General features: G+C 40.6%; 1 protein-coding gene across 2 annotated transcripts in view; it reads right to left on the bottom strand.

The window, feature by feature from the left end:
- CELSR1 (cadherin EGF LAG seven-pass G-type receptor 1) overlaps positions 1 to 17,743 on the bottom strand; it is a 182,415-nt gene that overhangs the window by 88,324 nt on the left and 76,348 nt on the right. For both annotated transcript variants that reach the window (XM_063134119.1, XM_063134120.1), the window contains exons 2-4: positions 17,015 to 17,653; positions 2,544 to 2,766; positions 87 to 202 (exon numbers count right to left, since the gene is read on the bottom strand). In XM_063134119.1, coding sequence (XP_062990189.1) covers positions 87 to 202; positions 2,544 to 2,766; positions 17,015 to 17,653 — 978 coding nt within the window. The remainder of the gene's footprint in view (positions 1 to 86; positions 203 to 2,543; positions 2,767 to 17,014; positions 17,654 to 17,743) is intronic.

Genomic DNA, 17,743 nt, shown 5'->3' with positions numbered 1-17,743 from the left:
CAGTGATGAGTTTTCAACATATAATGAAAACGTCGATTGAGGGTTACTGCTAGTTTTAACAGGCTAAACAGACAGAAATATCTTACCTGCAGAGAATGTCAACTGGATCTGCTCTTCAATTATCTCAAGTGCAATAAAATCATGCTTTTCATTAAAACGTCCATTATAGAGAAGCAGAGCATCCCTTTCTCTGGTTGCAAACCTACAACAGGTGGGGAAGCACAAATTTCACAGAAAGAATTCTCTACAGACAAGTAGCTCTGTAAACAAACCACATAAGAATTGCCAGCCATTCTGTTAAACAGGATGGACTATTAGGTATAATATCTCTAGATGTAAAAGGGATCCTTTCCTTTCCTACTTCATCTAGTTCTGGGCACCACACTTCAAGGAGGATGCATACAACCTGGAGCGTGTTCAGAGGAGGGCAACAAGGATGATCAGGGGTCTGGAAACAAAGCCCTATGAAGAGAGACTGAAAGAACTAAGCATGTTTAGCCTGGATAAGAGAAGATTGAGGGGAAACGTGATAGCACTCTTCAAATACTTAAAAGGTTGTCACACAGAGGAGGGCCAGGATTTCTTCTCGATCATCCCAGAGTGCAGGATATGGAATAATGGGCTCAAGTTACAGGAAGCCAGATTCCGGCTGGACATCAGGAAAACTTCGTGACTGTTAGAGCAGTACAACAATGGAACTAGTGACCTAGGGAAGTGGTGGACTCTCTTACATTAGAGGCCTTCAAGAGGCAGCTGGACAACCATCTGTCAGGGATGCTTTAAGGTGGATTCTTGCATTGAGCAGGGGGTTGGACTCGATAGCCTTATAGGCCCCTTCCAACTCTATTATTCTATGATTCTATGATTCATTATATCCTAGCAAAATGCCTGTCATTATTGCAGATTGAGCATGTGTTGAGAGAGGGCTCGATGCACAGACACACACTGCTGCAACCTTATCTGGAGAGGTCTAATCTCGCCTTAGTTATTCATGGTCTGTTAACATAAAGGATGGACCAATGTAATGCGATCTATATGGAGCAAGCTTTAAAGGAAGTTTTCAAACTACAGATTGCGCAGAATGAGGCCAAATATTGGTGAAGGTAAGGCATTCAGTTCATGAGACACCAATATTGCACCAGCTTCACTGCTTGCCAGTTAATGTCTGAGTCCAATTTAAAGTGCTGTCTTTAGCCTATAACGCCTTAAATGGTTTGGGCTTACGATACTTGAAAGACTGCCTCCACTCATACCGACCTGTCTGCACTTTAATGTCAGCAGTAGAAGCTGTTCTCACTTACACCTGGAGAGGAGACCTTCTCAGTAATACCCCCCCACACACACACACATCTAGAATGAGTTGCTATCTGGAGTCTATCAGGCCCCTTCTCTGCAGCCTTTAGGGAAGCTCTGATCCATTTGTTTTCGCTAGCTTTCTCCTGATTTTGACTGTAGGTTGACAGATTTTAGCTGAAATTATTTCAGTTTAGTGGACAGAATGCTGGTTGCATCGTCACTGACATTTATTGATTTTATTGATTTTACAATGTTTTATTGTTGTATTGTTTCTTTTTTATGATATAAGTTGCCTTGAGAGAGCTGTACCCTGAAAAGTGGCCTAAAATACTTTTAAATATAAATAAATAAAGTAATCCCCATTGATGTCAATGGTACTTGCTTCCAAGAAAATGAGTTTAGGATTGCAGCCTAAATATTCTGAAGTCTGAAGGCCCCTTATTTAGTAAAAGCCAAAACCTACAGTCAGCTGCTGCAGCAAAACTCCTACTTAGCCAGGTTTAGTCTGATTTGTCATGCAACCATCTCCCATCATGAACACGTTACTAAGAAGCTAGAAGTGAGAAGTTATTTCTTTGAGCAAGTGTACATTGACATTAGATTGGTGGGAGGGAGAAAAAAAAAGAGAAACTGCTCAGCTTGAGAGTGGGTGGCAACATAGCTCCAAAGTAATGCAAAATATGATAAGAAGCTTAATAGAGAAAAGAAACAGCTTGTGATGAATAAGCAGATGATTCTTCACTGTCTCTATTTTTCCTTAGCTGTTCTTATAGCATCTGCTTTTTCAGCTGTGGCATATGGCATAACCCACAGCCTCCACACAATTTCTGAACTAGACATTTTTTGTTAGCCAGCAGCACAGTTTGTGGGCATGTGGCTTATTTTAAAAAGATGAACTTTATTAGATAAGACTTTTAAATCTCAAGAGAGTTTAAGGCTCAAAGAAACCTGGCATCCTGGGATTACAGGTGTACTCCCAAAACACAAAAACCCTTTTCTAAACTCAATCTCTTGGTCATCCTCAAAGAAATGATTCCCTAATTGTACAGAATAAGTATAAATGGTAAGGAAACACTCAGTACCAAGAAGATGCATTTCAAAAAATCCAACAGACCTCTTCATGAGAAATACTGCACAAACATCAGTATGAAAATCCAAGTGCTACTCTTGACTTGCATCCTATTTTATGGCCAATGCAAAGACTGACGGGAAAGTATTCATATAATGCTGGAAAGAAGGAAACTTACATGAGAGAGACAGTGAAATGGAAGCGTTGCCTTAACCCCTTGAAGGTGACAAATGACTCCGGAGGGAAGCTTCTCGTGGTCATCTCACAATAAGGTCGCTCATATTCACCAGGAGGACACTCACATTTGAAACCTCCTATGAGAAGATTAACACATGTTCCTCCATTCTTGCATAATCCTGGAGCGCAGCGTCCAGAGCGAGCATTCACTTCACAGTACTCTCCTAAATGAAAAAGAGAAATAACTGTCAGATATTAAGAAACAGTAGTAACTTTCCAAAACCTTTAGTAATGCAAGAGCTGATTGCCAGAGACCGTAATGAACTCTACTAAAAAAGAGATACTTTATCATTTGAAACTGGCTGCCTAATTTCGCAAAGTAAAGTTCCGAATCCAAGCCTCATGATTCAGCTGTTAAGTACTTGGCAACCCTTGCTCCTCTACCAGAAGACCACTTCATGCTTTCCACAACATCAGGCCCCATGTTTTGCAAAATGTTTCTTTCTTATGAAAATAACTAAAAACATCAGAAGAGCCATGCTAGGTCAAACCAATAGCCTATCAAGTCCAGCATTCTGTTTGGCCACCCACATGCCTATGAAAAGCCCACAAGTAGGACATGTGCAATAGCAATCTCCCACTCATGTTCCCCAGCAATTGGCATACAGAGGCTCTGTGCCTCTGATTCTGAAAGTAATATATAGCTGTCATGACTCTTAGTCACTGACAGTCTTGATCTCCATGAATTTGTCTAATTGCCACAGTGGCAGAAAAAAAGACTTTCTATGGCATGATGAAAATAAAAGAAAAATACACAATTTAACCATCGAAAAGGTGATTAAAATGTCATTAAGAGCATACAAATGTCAAAAAGCTTTCCACCCACATTACGATGATAGTATCATATCTGCTGCCTAATCAGAGTCAATCCTTCTGTTACCTAGCAATCACAATAAAGTATTTTGAGCTACTATGTTTTTGTACATTCGAATGTTTGAATCACTGAAAAAGGCACAGGCCTACATAAAAGGTTAAGTATGGACTTGCCCTATTGAAAATGGAAGGGGGTATCTATCTACCAATAAAACCCTGACTTCTCTTTGGAGTGATGTCTTCCAGGCTTGATGAAAGGACGATTGACGACAAACAAGCAGGACACTGACGCGAACACTTGTACGTGCAGAAACACGACAGAGACAAATAAACAAGAGAAAGAACAGCTGTCATTATAGTTTGTAATCTTTAAGCCACAATTGTCCCTAGGAGCAGAAATAACAGCCCTGGAACCGTTAAATAATACCACATTCCTGAATGAAAATTATTAATAACCACTTGAGTGAGCACTGCAAATTTCACCAAGGTCAAGAATGTCTCCTGGCAAGTCAACAAACCAGTATGCTCGGTATAATTGTTTGCCCTCTTCCCTCCTGCCCTGTTTGGAACAGTGGTCACTTCCACATTTGAATGGTTGTCTCACTCATTCATTTGCACATCTGAAATCAAAGCTGCAAATTTAAAACATCAGGCAGTCTCAAGAGGTTAGAAATAGAGAAAGCTGTGTATAAGAATTCAAGATGTGCAAGGATGACATTTGTTTTTAATGAAGCATGATATTTACCTTTAATAAAAGGACATAAAGGGATTCTAATGAAATAGTAAGGAATAGCACCAGGAAGCCAGACTTTATTTGTTCAGGACCTGTTTACACAATCAATTATCCTTGGACATTAACTCCTGGACTCAATTGACCCCCAATTTGTTTACACCTTCAAGTTGTGAATGTGATTCTGAAGAAAACTGGATGAGTTAACAATGCCTAGCTATCTTGGGAGTTCTTGACCCTTCTCTTTTTTCATCCAAAGCCAAGTGATTTTGTAAACAATATCAATGGGGTGCAGAGGTTAGTAGAGTAGTGAGTTTGCTAGAGATGCACAGTGAACTGTGAAAGTCTCAAGAAAGTCAGCAATAGTGTGGCTGAAAATCTGTGGAATTCCTCAATTGTGCAGGGGTCAGCTTTTCCCAGTCTGGTGCTCTCTGAATGTTTTAGACTGCAACTCCCAGTATTCCTGACCACTGACCATGCTGGTTGGAGGGTCCAAAGTTGGTGAAGGATGGTATAGACTATGGCCTTAGCTAGACCTAAGGTTTATCCTGGGATCGTCCCTGCCTGCTCCCGGGATATCCTGTGTGTCATTTACATGAACAGGGATGACTCCAGGACTTAGCTAAGGCCAAATTTGTTGCCTCAGAATGACAATCCTGTGAGAACTTCTCAAACCACTACCTAGCATCTCATCATACCGGTTATCTCTGCAGGAAGGGTAAGAATCTCTCTCTTTCTCTGGATTGATTTACATATGAACCCCTCTTGTAAGCTGAACATGCAATGAGACACAGTAGCAAGACATAGGCCCACACTCCCTTTTAACCATGCATAGAACCTTTAAGGTGAATTGGGCCTCACGTGGCTATACCTCGCATGTAATTTTTCCATTCCTTTTTCCACCCCACTTCCAGTGAGCAGGGTATATTTACATTCACAAGCTCCAGTTCACATAAAGGTTCTGAGCTCCTGAGTCACATGTCCATGCTATACTAGACCCATGTGTGAACCAGCTCTCTCTCTCTCACACACACACACTCATATTGTGTTTGCTGTCACATTTGCATAGACACAGTGGAAATCCTAATGTGCAGAAAGCAATGCTCTAAGTCAATGCCTGCCATCTTAAGCATATATACCAGAGGAAACTACTTCTGAGTAAGCATGTTTAAGATCAGCCTGTAAGTCTTGCAGATAAATGCTCTGGGAGATATGTGTTACCTTGATGGTATGCCACTGTTCCAGGGGTGCTATTCTAAGTTTGTACACAGATAAGCCAGTGAAAATGTTGGGATGTTAAAGATTATACTGTGTAAATATTTGACTGTGTGAGCCACAGTTCAGAGAATAGAAGATAAATGCTTTTTGTCACTTTTTCTGAACGAGACTGTCAGAATTAAAAACTGCATTCCTCACATAAAAGGCACTAGATTGGGGAGATAAGAGGAAGTAATATAAGAGCGATCAACAGAAGAAATAGGATACCCAGACCAGGAAGATGTGAATGTGGTATTCTAAACATATTGTAAAGTGGAAGTAGAGGTCTGACTACTGCCTCAGGATTTCCAGAGGAACCGTGCTACTCTGAGGCATTTACGTTTGCTAAGTTACTACTAGTACATGAGGTTAGTTCCCCCTTTCTTATACAACGTGTGGTTTAATAGCAAAGTGAGAGAATTGGCTGTGTTTAGATGTCACAGTAAACCAGGGGTAGGGAACCTCAGGCCTGGAGGCCAAATCTGCCCCCCTCTGAGACCCAATCTGGCCCTTTCCTCTGACAACCAACTGTCCACTGATTGTTTGGTAGTTTCCAGACTTTTGTTCAGGTTCCACCCCCCTAAAAGGTTCAAATGACTCTCCTAAGGTTTAGTTACTAGCAGTAAGAGTTTAAGATAAAATAAGCTGATATTTTTGGTGGTTTGGGCCCTGTTCCTTTTGCCTTTAGTCCCACCCACCACTGGAATTTGGCCCCGACAGCTTCTCTGAAATTGAATTTGGCCCTCAGGCTGAAAAATGTTCCCCACTCCTGCAATAAACTGTGGTTAATTGTGATGGGAGCAATCCGTACCAAGCCTCAGGCTAACCACGTTGCTCCTCCTTCCTTCTTTTCCAGTGTGACTGCAAGGAGATCAAAATCTTTAACTTCTTTTTTTGATTAACCATAGCTTATTGTTTCATCAAAACCCAACAAAATGTTGTTAATCTTAACTATCATTTCATTTGAAACAAGCCAACTTGAAACCATGGATTACAAAGCTGGTTTGTCTCAACAAACCATAGTTAAGATTAACCACAGGTTAGGGTTCATATCTAACTCAAATTTGGAAGCTTTTGTTTCTATTTTAGACTAGTCTCCTTCCCCACTGGGGAAGGAGAGGGGAGCCTGAGGGGAGGCTAGGCTCATTATTGCCATAATAAAGCAGGGTTTATCTGAATGCAGTCAATTGCTCCCCTGTTTCCTCCACCTCAATCCCCTACAGTCACATATAACAATAAACACAGCCCCAGGATTAATTTCTCTTTTTCTCATTTAGATTAGAAAAATAATTTAAAAAGGAAAGAAACAATGCCGTCGGGATTAGGAGATATTTGGGGCACATCTGGTAAGGGAAAAAAAAATCATCTCCAGTCTGCAGAAATTGCAAACACATTCTCAAGATTATATACTTAATTTTCATTATTTACAAAAGGCCGCCCACTGTCCTTAATCCATGATGTCAACAGAAGCTGTACAAACAGCATGAGAGGTGGCTGCTGCTGCTGCTTCAAACTAAAAGCTCCATCACACCGGGGGTTAACACGCTCCCTACCTTCGTGTTTTCGTTCCTCAGTTACTTCTTCTTTTCAAAAGAGGAAGCACACAACGAGCACGAGGCTCATTGAGTCCGCTGTTCTAATGGCGCTACTTCTTCTGCACACAGCAGAAGAGAGCAGCAATTCCGAGCTTAAAAAAATATCGGACTTAACCAGGAGTTTTTTTGTAGTGCAAGGAAGGCCAGAAGGCACGGAAGGCACACAGGAGGCAGACAACGTCATGTGAGGGACCTGATGAAACTCCGTGACTGCCCAGTAACGAGCGTGCAATAAAACGTTCGTCGGATGGAGCTTTTATTTATTGATGGGCTCTTGCAAAATGTTCATCATGTTTATCTGGCTATAGTAATGTTAAACATGCCTATGCTAAAAGCCTTAGGGTGCAATCCTATGCATGTTTAGACAGAAAAAAGTCCTACAACTCACAGAATGCTGGAAGTTGTAGAATTGTTTTCTGTATAAACATGCATAGGATTGCAACCTAAATAATTGAAAATGCAATTTCTGTATAAACAACTGCCAGGGGGAGATACAGTGGAACTGAATAGTTAGGAAGAAGGATTAAACAGTTTACCCAGAAGCTGTAACAGGCAAGCTAAGCCTTGTTAACTATACTATCATCCAGGGTTCCATTATTTGCACACACCCTTCCACACCCTTTACAACTGCAGAATTAGCTTGCCTCAAGCCAGGAATGCAGTATAATGATGCCCTCTGTTAAATTAGCCCCTGGCAGTGAGTTGCAGTCCATGTGTGTTTTCCTACCTGTAACTGCTACACACACACGACACTATCTTCTCCAGTTGCTAAACAATGTGCAAACCAATGACTACATCTTCTGATAACTCCGGAAGTAAACACCCGCCATCATAAACAAAAATAAATAAAATTAATCAGGCACTGTGTAGTCTGTTTGAATTTGCCAACTGATAATAATAACATGCTTTTTTGAGCCATGGTTATTAGCAAATCAACAGTCTATTAGTAGGAAGGGATTCCCATTGAACTCAGTTGTCCTGCACAATAATAAAAACATGTTATTTTCAACACAGAGAGATTTTGCTACACCAAAGCTCGTAACAGCAAGAGTATTTTGGTATCATCAGGAACTGACAACCATTTTGGCCATGGTGCTTTACAGGCCTATCATAAAAACCTGCTCCAAGCAGAACGGACAAGGGTGCAAGTTTGCTTGCAAGAGCAGGCAATTAATGAGAGCAGAGGGCAGCAGCCACTGTCAAGGAGAGGGAATACAAGCATCAGCTGCTGCTCCGTCTCTGGGATAGTGGCTGGCCCTAACGACGCTTGCCAGTTGCCCACCTGCCTGCTTCAGGCAGCAGAAGCACTCAGGGGAAAGCCACATATTATCTTAGCTGGGTAACTCTGGCCTTGAGTGCAGGATTTCCTGCGAACAAATTAGCAGCGCGAACCTCACCAATTCAAATTGGGGTCTTAGTGTGGAAGTTAGGGTGGCTTTAACTCCTTGCCTGACTGCAGTCTGAATCTGGATCACACTGAAATAAGAGTGGGCAAGTGGGCAATTAGCAAGAGCAGCTAAGAAAGCCTAACGTCTGCACAGATTAAAAATAAAAAAAATCAAATGACTTAAGAATTATTTATACTGCATTTTATCTCACCTAAGAAAGCATCCTCATAATGGTGCGCCTAACGTATTTTCCCCGTGTGTGTGTGTGTGTGTGTGTGTGTGTGTGTGTGAGAGAGAGAGAGAGAGAGGGGGGGGGCGGGGGAGGAAAGTCTTAATCTGCTGTTTAAACGATAACAAGAGGCCACCTGAGCCTTGAGTTATAGTGATGGCTCCAGGGGAACCCCCAAGCTACCAACCTATTCCTTCGGGGAGTGCAACCCCATCCAGAACAGACTGAACACCCTTCGTCCAGTCAGAAGAACCACCCACTAATAGCATTTCGGTTTTGTCTAGTTTCAGTTTGTTAGCCCTCATTCAGTCCATTGTCACAACCGTGCACCAATCTAGCACATTCACTTGATGAAGATGAATAGGAGAAGAAGAGCTGCGGTCATCAGCAAACTGATGGCAACGAATCTCAAAACTCTGTATTACCCCATTCAACACTTTCATGTAGAAGAAAAGGGGACCAAATCGACCTTTGTGGAACCAGATACTGGAGAATTCACAGGGCTGAGCAATATCTCCCAAGCACCACTTTCTGGAGGTAGCCATCCAACTAAGGTGCAAAACAACTGCAACGTAGCACCCCGCTTTACCAGTTCAAACAGTTGCCCCAGAAAGATATCAGGTCATCCATATCAGTACATGGAGCTGGTTGGTAACCACCTGCTCATGGACCTTTCCCAGAAAAAGAATATTTGCCACTGGCTTAAAATTGTTAAGATCTTCTGGGTCTAGGAATGGAGCCTTCAGAAGTGATCTTACTGACACTTCTTTTAGGTGGTCCTGGAACCAGTGTCATACAAAGACCCTGCCTTCATGGCACTATTTTTGTCAAACCCCACAGTATTGCTGCTGCGGGGTGGTAGTGAATAATCCTCACAGGAGGCAGCGTGGGCTTTCTGGCAGTCATGCAATTTGCTGGGCCCACCCTCTGCCCCTCACCTGACTTCTCGTGCCCAATCAGAGGTTGCCTTCCACCCAGGAATGTCCCTGGCACAATACCAAAGCAAAGACAGATGGCAGAAGAGCCATAGACACTTCACTCCAGCAGGGAAAGTCAGGTAAGTCCCCAACTTTTCCAGTGCACAGCTTTGCGAGAAATCCCCATTGTGGCTGTGTGGTGGCTGCAGCCACCACAGAGCTTTTAAAACATATAGACAGCCCCAAAGAGGTATTAATCACTTCTCTGGCCCAGGCACACAACTATATATGAGTGAAGCCCAAAGAATTCGCCCGATCCCTTTAAGGCCAGATGGATGGCCAAGATAGGATGCCCGCTTAGGCCTCCACCTCTTGCTGAATTTTCAATAAAAGTGGCCCTTATTTTAAATCCATTTTCTGTTTGTTGTCTCTTTATTTACACACTCCACTCACGCAATGTCTACTTTTAATACAATTAATCTGTTTATAAGATTTGCAGGTGCATTTTTTGTTTTTGCTATGGAAATAATATCCTTAGTTAAAAAGGAAAGAAATCTTAAATCCAAGCCCCAAAGGCATACAGAATTAATGTGCTACAATATTAGCAAATTTATTATTTAGCATTTTATTTTAATACAAGTTCAGTACTACTGAGAATTCTTATTGCACAAGTCTGTGTCCCCCTCCACCATTTTGGGGAAGGAAGTAAATGAGAAGGCAGCCAGCTGAAATGCATCACCATGCTGATCATGCTAGCTAATGGCTAGAATTCAATTATACTTAACTTTTGTAAGTCATAAGTAGCTCTAGTACTTGAATTCAGTGTGGAAAAGACCTTTACAATAAAAGTTCCCTTGGGAATACTGAGACTTAGTTTTGATGTTCCTTCCTAGGAGCTAAAGGGCAGGATTGCTGTTTCTGTGTGCTCATGTCTCATTCCATGCTATCCTAATTAAAAAATGAAATGTAGAGAAAAAATCTGATATTGTTACTTCCAAATCAATGCTAATGGTAAAACAACAACAACAAAAAAGCTAATACACATAGAAATCAGGAAAAAAGTAAACAAACATGAATTTGGACAAGGGACAATGATTGCTATGATGTAGCAGACATCATCAGAACTAACAGTCAAGAATAAATGAGGGCATATAACAACAAACAAAACTGAGTAACACTTCAGGATTTCCGAGCAGGAATATATTCTACAGGGTTTGAGTGAACCAATGATGGGGGTGAGAGAGACTCTGAATGAAAAGACTTATTAAGGAAATGTGGCCTAGAGATGGTGCTATTTACATACACATTCCCACCATTTGATAGATATTCCATTAATTTCAGAAATGATTTAACATTTACACAATTTTTTCCAGATCTTATCAAAGTAAACAAAGTAAACATCTTTTATGTTTATTTATTTGTGATATTTATATACCGCTAATTATAATAAAATCCCTAAGCAATTCACATATATGCTAAAGTGATGACTTTTTATCATGATCACAAATAAAGTTACATTGCTTAAGAACATCTATCACTCCACTGTCTTCTTCAGAGTTCCTTTCTAAAACACAACAATATTGTCAGGAGAATTTTCAGTTTTCACAGAAACATGACAAAATGTGAAGTGAAAGGACTGCTCCAAACTAAACCAGATCCTGTAACAGAGTCCAGTAGCCTTCTGGAGAACAAAATATGCCCAGATGAGTAGCAAATGATTTCAGACATAGTCACTGAACCATGCAAGCCTAAACAAAAGAACCTTTACAATAACATTGAAACTGTAGTTCCCACAATGCTTCACACAACTGTACTCTAGAATTCTAATTATCTTAACGTTCATGTCCGAGTGCCTTACATTTTGTTCAACTGTCGAAAGTTTCAACCATGGTTAAATCTATGCAGATGAATACATGCATATAAACTAATCAATGATACCATCTCTCAACAGATGTCTCTATCATATTAAAATGACTTATTTTCTGCACCTTGTATCCTTCTCCCTGAAAAGGCAGTAACGATAAATGAAACAGTGAGGAATTGCTCCGTCTGAAAGCTTATCTTTGCTCTCTTCTTTAACTTTTTAAGAATAATTCATGATAGGCCATACAGCCATAAATCACCACTAACCCTTAAAAAGACAAGTTATTTTCAGTAAAAAAGAATAAATTTCAGCCATGTTGCATTATTCTTAGTTTACCATTCACAAAAGTGGACAAAGTAGAACTGATAAAAGCAGTATCATAGAACACCTTATTGTTAACTTATTAACTCCTAGTTCAAGTATCTGAAAAGAAGATTACTTATTTTCTGCTTCTTTGGAGCTTGATTAACTCTTTGCTTTGGGACAGTATTCTCAACCACTGGGAAACAAACCAAACTTTTGGAACAATTTATGAAAAATTTACATTTACAGAATAGCTACTTTCCCCAGTTTGAGGTTGGTTCGTTTATGACAGCCAACAAGTGATGAACCTGCATATGGGAACTGCTTCTTTCATAATATTGTTATTTTGAAGTTTTATGGACCATAATATATTATACTGAAATTTTTATCTTTTAATGTGTTCTGAGTCTCCTTGGGAGGGTTAATTGTGATAAAGAGCCCATAAGTACTAAAAAAAAAAAAAAAAAACCAAGCTAACTGGCTAATAATAATAATAATAATAATAATATCAACATTATTATTATTACAAAAGTTAAAAACAGTGAACATTAAAAACAAATTTACAAAATTTAAAACCATAAAAAAGCATAAAATACAAACAAAAACAGGGAATATCCATTTAAAACAACTATTCTGGGGTCAGTTAAAAAACTCAGCATATGCTGTTAAATGTCTGAGAGAAAAGTCTTGACCTGGCACCAAAAAGATAACAATGTTAGCGCCAGGTGAGTCTCATCAGGGAGATCATTCCATAGTTGAGGAGCCACCACTGAAAAGGCCCTCTCCTTTGTTTCCATTCTCCGAGCTTCCCTTGGAGTAGGCACCCGGAGGAGGACCTTAGATGTTGAGCGTAGCGTACGAGTAAGTTAATGTCGGGAGAGGTGTTCCGTCAGGTATTGTGGTCATGACAGCAGTGGTTCTTTCTTCTACCAATCCCCACCCCAGGGAAGAAGGGTGAGCTCTACTTAGGGCTATAACTTCTCATAACCTCAAAATACCTCCACATTGCTTCCTATACCTGTGACTTTTTCATCTGCATTAACGTGGTGCTGCAGAAAACTGAATCAATTATATGCTGAACCACCCAAACCATTCACTAAAGTGCAAAATCATGGACATGGTCCCAACAGAAATTATGTCTCTACTCCATGGTAGAAGCATGTATGATCAAGGTGACACACCGAGCTTATGGATTGAGGGGGTAGGTGGAGAAACGAGGCCTTAGTGATTACACTGTTAGGCATATCACTTTCATTTACAAAGCTTTCTTAATGCCAGCCCTTTAAAATGCTTTTGTAACATCAGAAATCCTGTCAAACCATTTTAAAGCTAATTAAAAAGAGCAAACAAGAATGCTGAACCTCCAGACTAGGTTTCAAAAGAGACAGCCCTGGATCTTTGATCTGTGGAAACATTTCCACAGGCAAAAAGCACCAGATGCGGGGGTGGGGGGTGGGGAAATGCTCAAGATTTGGATGATGAGACTGCACTACAGCCGGGGCTCTTTGAATAGGCCAACTTATGCTGAATTCTGAAGACTGCAGCAGACCAACACACGGAACAGACACATCTCTGTAACCAGTAGTTCAGACAGAAGAGAAGATAGGATTAATATTGTAGCCAGTGCTATATCAGGTCAATAGTGCAGTAAGTCAGAATTGACTTTTAAAAACTGGTGTACAGCTGCCTAGCAAATATTGTAGCAGAATAATGTTAGCCCTGGAGAAGAGTTATAGCACTTTGACTCTAGAATCAGTTACCTAGGGAGGTTGTGGGCTCTCCCACACTAGAGGCCTTCAAGAGGCAGCTGGACAAGCATCTTTCGGGGATGCTTTAGGATGGATTCCTGCATTGAGCAGGGGGTTGGACTCGATGGCCTTGTAGGCCCCTTCCAACTCTGCTATTCTATGATTCTATGATTCTATGGTTTACAGTGAAATATCTGCCGATGGTTCTTCCTATTAGGACAAAACCAAAGCATGAATCAGAACGATTACAGTCTGAAAGGCTAAGTATTCAATTCTGCAATAAATTTAAGAGCTTTGCCTGCAGCTATCAAAAAGCCTTCTTGTATCAAAACTACTGAATTACTACTGTACTAAACTGGTGGTTTTGGCATTTAAGATGCTAAATAACTTGGGTTCTAAATATCTGAAAGTCCCATTACCTGTTACACTCTCAAATGCACGTTTTGAAACCTCAACAGCTGCCTTTGGTAAGAAAAAGCAGATTCAGGAGGGGCAGCTTGGAGCAGAAAACCAGCAGGGAAGAAGAATGCAGTGAACGTTTTTTCTGCTCACCATTTTATCACTGGAATTCCCCACACTAGACCACTTTAACCTGCAAGGGGTACATAGTTTGGGAGAGACTAACAATGAAAAATGATTCTCCACTACTCTCTGCTCCAAATCACCTCTCACTAAACTGCTTGTCCCTACAAAAATGATGGGAGTTGTTTATATATATATGTGCAATGTATGTGTTTGTTTTCATTTGTGTGAACATCACAGTAAAGGCACACAGCACACATTCTCACTGGTAGTCCTGTCTGGTTACTGTGGAATTTCCTTCTCAGTGGCTAAATATTCTGCCTAAAGATTCTGCAGAAGCATCAAAAGAACATGTTAAAGTTGGAACTAAAGTAATATTCTTTAGCGTTGCTTTAGTGCTACGTCGTAATGAGAGTTAAGGTGAATTTAGAAAAGACTTCAGAAATGAAGAGAAAGATTCCTAGATGCACTGTGCAAACATTGTGCATGACCAGCCTATCAGATGTGTAGAAAGTAAATGATGCACAAGAAATGTTTCCACTGGCAGCAAGTGGGTAAAAGTTTGCAACTGACCAGCCCAGCGACCAGAAATGAACTTGATGTTATACACTGCACAAGAGTAATTAATTCTTCCGTGGTTGTGGAGAAAATTTAGCAAAATAACAACCATTAAGGTTGTTCCCCTGAAGTCCTCAGTTTTGTCCAAAAGCTGCACCGTCTTCAGACCAATGCCACCAGCTGAGAGTCAGGCTTCAGCATTTTCCTCTGAAGGCTGTTCCAGGAGTCTTTGGGCTCATCTACACCAAGCAGGATATTCCACTCTGAAAGTGGTATATAAAAGGCAGGAGCCACACTACTGCTTTATTGAAGTGCACTGCAGGATCTACACTACTGCTTTATAGTGGTAATGAAGTGCACTGACAACTGTCGGGGCCCATGACACATCTACACCAAGCAGGATATAATACTATGAAAGTGGTGTGAAAGCAGTATATGGCATGTGTCATGGGTCCCAACAGTCGTCAGTGCACTTCAGTACCGATATAAAGCAGTAGTGTGGTTCCTGCCTTTATATACCACTTTCATACCACTTTCATAGTGGAATAGCCTGCTTGGTGTAGATGAGCCCTTTCTCTCCTCACTTGCCGACCTTCTTCAGCTTCTGCCTGATGTGCTTTCAGATTAGCTTCTGGGTCTTCCTCAGGCTCCCAGCCTCTCACAAAGACACCTCCTGGCAATTATCCTTTGGGCAAAACTCCCCCAGGCAAAAACTCTCTCAGATGCCTCTCAACAGCTCCTTATTAGTTCCAGTCAGAACCCTCCAGCCAATCACCTTTACACTTCCTCTGTTTAACCCTAGGACCAATGAGCATCCGTAGATGGTTCAGTTATTCTCTAATCAAATGGTGCCAATTTTGACCCTACCTTCCCATATATAAAGATAGGAATCTGGCCTTGTATTCCCCTCTCAATGGGAAGAATAGCTGGCACTCCACCAGTATACTACATTTACAAATTATCTCTCCTCAGGCATAAGCCTCAGGGAAAGGCACACATTTTCTTCTCTATTGTTAACTTGTTCAATCACTGAAATAGAATTTAACAGTTAAAATTTTGCCTCAGTTTTACCTCAGATACTTCATACTGCCTCACAGCTCTGTAGCTTTTCAGCAGATAGGCTATGGTTTCCCTGTCAGCCTTCTCCATCCTGATGCCCTCCAGATGTTTTATGCTACAATTTCAATAGCCAATGCTGAGGGCTGATGGGAGTTGTAGTCTGAATCATCTGGAAGACACCAGGTTGGAGAAAGCTGATTTAGGGTGTCAGCTGTTAACTCTAACTTTTGATCAGACAAACTTAATTTCAGCATTGGATTTGGTTTTGCAAGATATGCGAACTTACAGCAGCAATAGAATGGGCAGCATTTCCATTGAATATAGGTATATATATAGTATAAGTCATATAAATATTTCTCTTGTTTCCTGCCTAAAAGATAGAGAAGAATAACCACATTGGCAGCTTAAAGACAATTTCTCCTCCTTCCTTAGCACAAGCATTCAGGATAAGTTTTACACATTGGACTGGTAAAATGAAATAATGTCGTTCCAGATCTGATCTAAGCCCACAAATATTATGTCTCCTTATCACTCACCTCCTTACATCACAGGAAGTGCATTCTGTTCCAGGTAATTATAATTAGTGGGTATTCCCATTTCAGAAATAGCTCATAAAAGCTCTGAGTACCTTACTGTTTGAAACAGAAGACTCCTGAAGACAGAGAAACTTTCATCATGTATAAATTACATCCAAACAAATGAACAGCTTCAAAGTATTGGGGGGATGGAAGCAGAGGAGAAAAGAAGCCTCTTTATTAGGATATAATTGCCTTCTGGAGGAAATCAAGGTGTTTGAGGATAGAGGTATATCTGTTATAATCTAAGCATTAAGTTCTGTGTACCTTAGCAAAGAGATGAAAGATTTTGTGCCCTTTTTTGTAATTATTTTTCTAAGCATGTTTCTTAACATTACAAGGTAAAATTTTAAAGTTTCCAGTTCCTCTGAGCATTACTGCTCCAACAAGGATAGTCAAGTCCTTTTAAGTCTACTATAAGATATTTAAAAATACAGCATATGAAGGTTCAAAGAAGATTACTGCTACAAATTTCTTACATTCCTCAACTTTCAATCTATCCTCAACAAAAGTGAATACCTACACCACGCCATACAACTATTTCAGTTGTATGGCAGAAAGCAGACCAAATCTTAATGTGGGCCACATATTGTCCCAATTTATTACCTTGACATCTTTTGTCAATGTACCAAATTTTGCACTGACAACAGCCCAGATCTTTTAACCTGAGATGCCAGACACTAACCACAAGACTGTCTGTATGAACAGCATGTACTCTGAGATATGACTATTCCCCTAATTCTATGTATTTATACTTAAGTTCAAGTGTATATATGGCTTTATATTTGAAGGCAAAAGACTGGTCTTCCTTAATTTCATAATACAATACACATTACACAAATATAAGAACCTACCAGTGTAGTCTTCATAACATTCACAGGTGTATCCTCCCTCTCGGCTTCGACACAGGCCATTGTTTCCACAAGGGTTGGAGTAGCACAGGTCAATCTCTGTTTCACAATAGTCACCTGTAAACCCAGGGGGACACCGACATCTTAGCCCATTGATAGGGTGTATGGGTCGGAACAGGACAGTGTTAGAACTGATAAATGGAGCAGAGCTGTCAAACTTAAGTACAGACACACACTTCATGTAGTTTTCACAAGGCTCCCGCAGACAAATATTGTCATCAAAAGGCAGTACTCGTTGGGTAGATATCAAAGTAAGAAGTGTTCTGTTGAGGTATATCTGCTCCTGAAGGTCCTCAGAGGGGAAGAACTTGTTTCGGATACCACCAGGAAGCAAGGCAGAAAATGTCACATTCAGAATATTGGAGCTAACATCTGTGTCGTTTTGAATGTTGAAGACGAAAATGCCCTCTTTGGTTGTTGACAGCACTGTAGCTACACCTTCCACAAAGAGAGCAAGCAGTGGAGAAAGAAACTTCTCTTGAGACATGTTTTCCAATCGTACTGTGATACTGTTAGTCAGCATGTCGTCAGTGATGATCATCACCCGTAAGGTGCAAAGTGCTGTTACGCTATGAATGCCATCTAGAGGGGGAAGAAAAAGAGAAGGATCAGAGACTTTTCCAGAAACATCCTCTCAAATGCTTTCACACACTTTGAGCAGATATTCTCCCA

Source organism: Elgaria multicarinata, chromosome 9 (genome assembly GCF_023053635.1).
Source record: "Elgaria multicarinata webbii isolate HBS135686 ecotype San Diego chromosome 9, rElgMul1.1.pri, whole genome shotgun sequence".
In the NCBI taxonomy this organism is placed as follows: domain Eukaryota; kingdom Metazoa; phylum Chordata; class Lepidosauria; order Squamata; family Anguidae; genus Elgaria; species Elgaria multicarinata.
The sequence above is the reverse complement of the archived record's forward strand: the minus strand, read 5'-3'. Positions and strand labels throughout refer to the sequence as shown.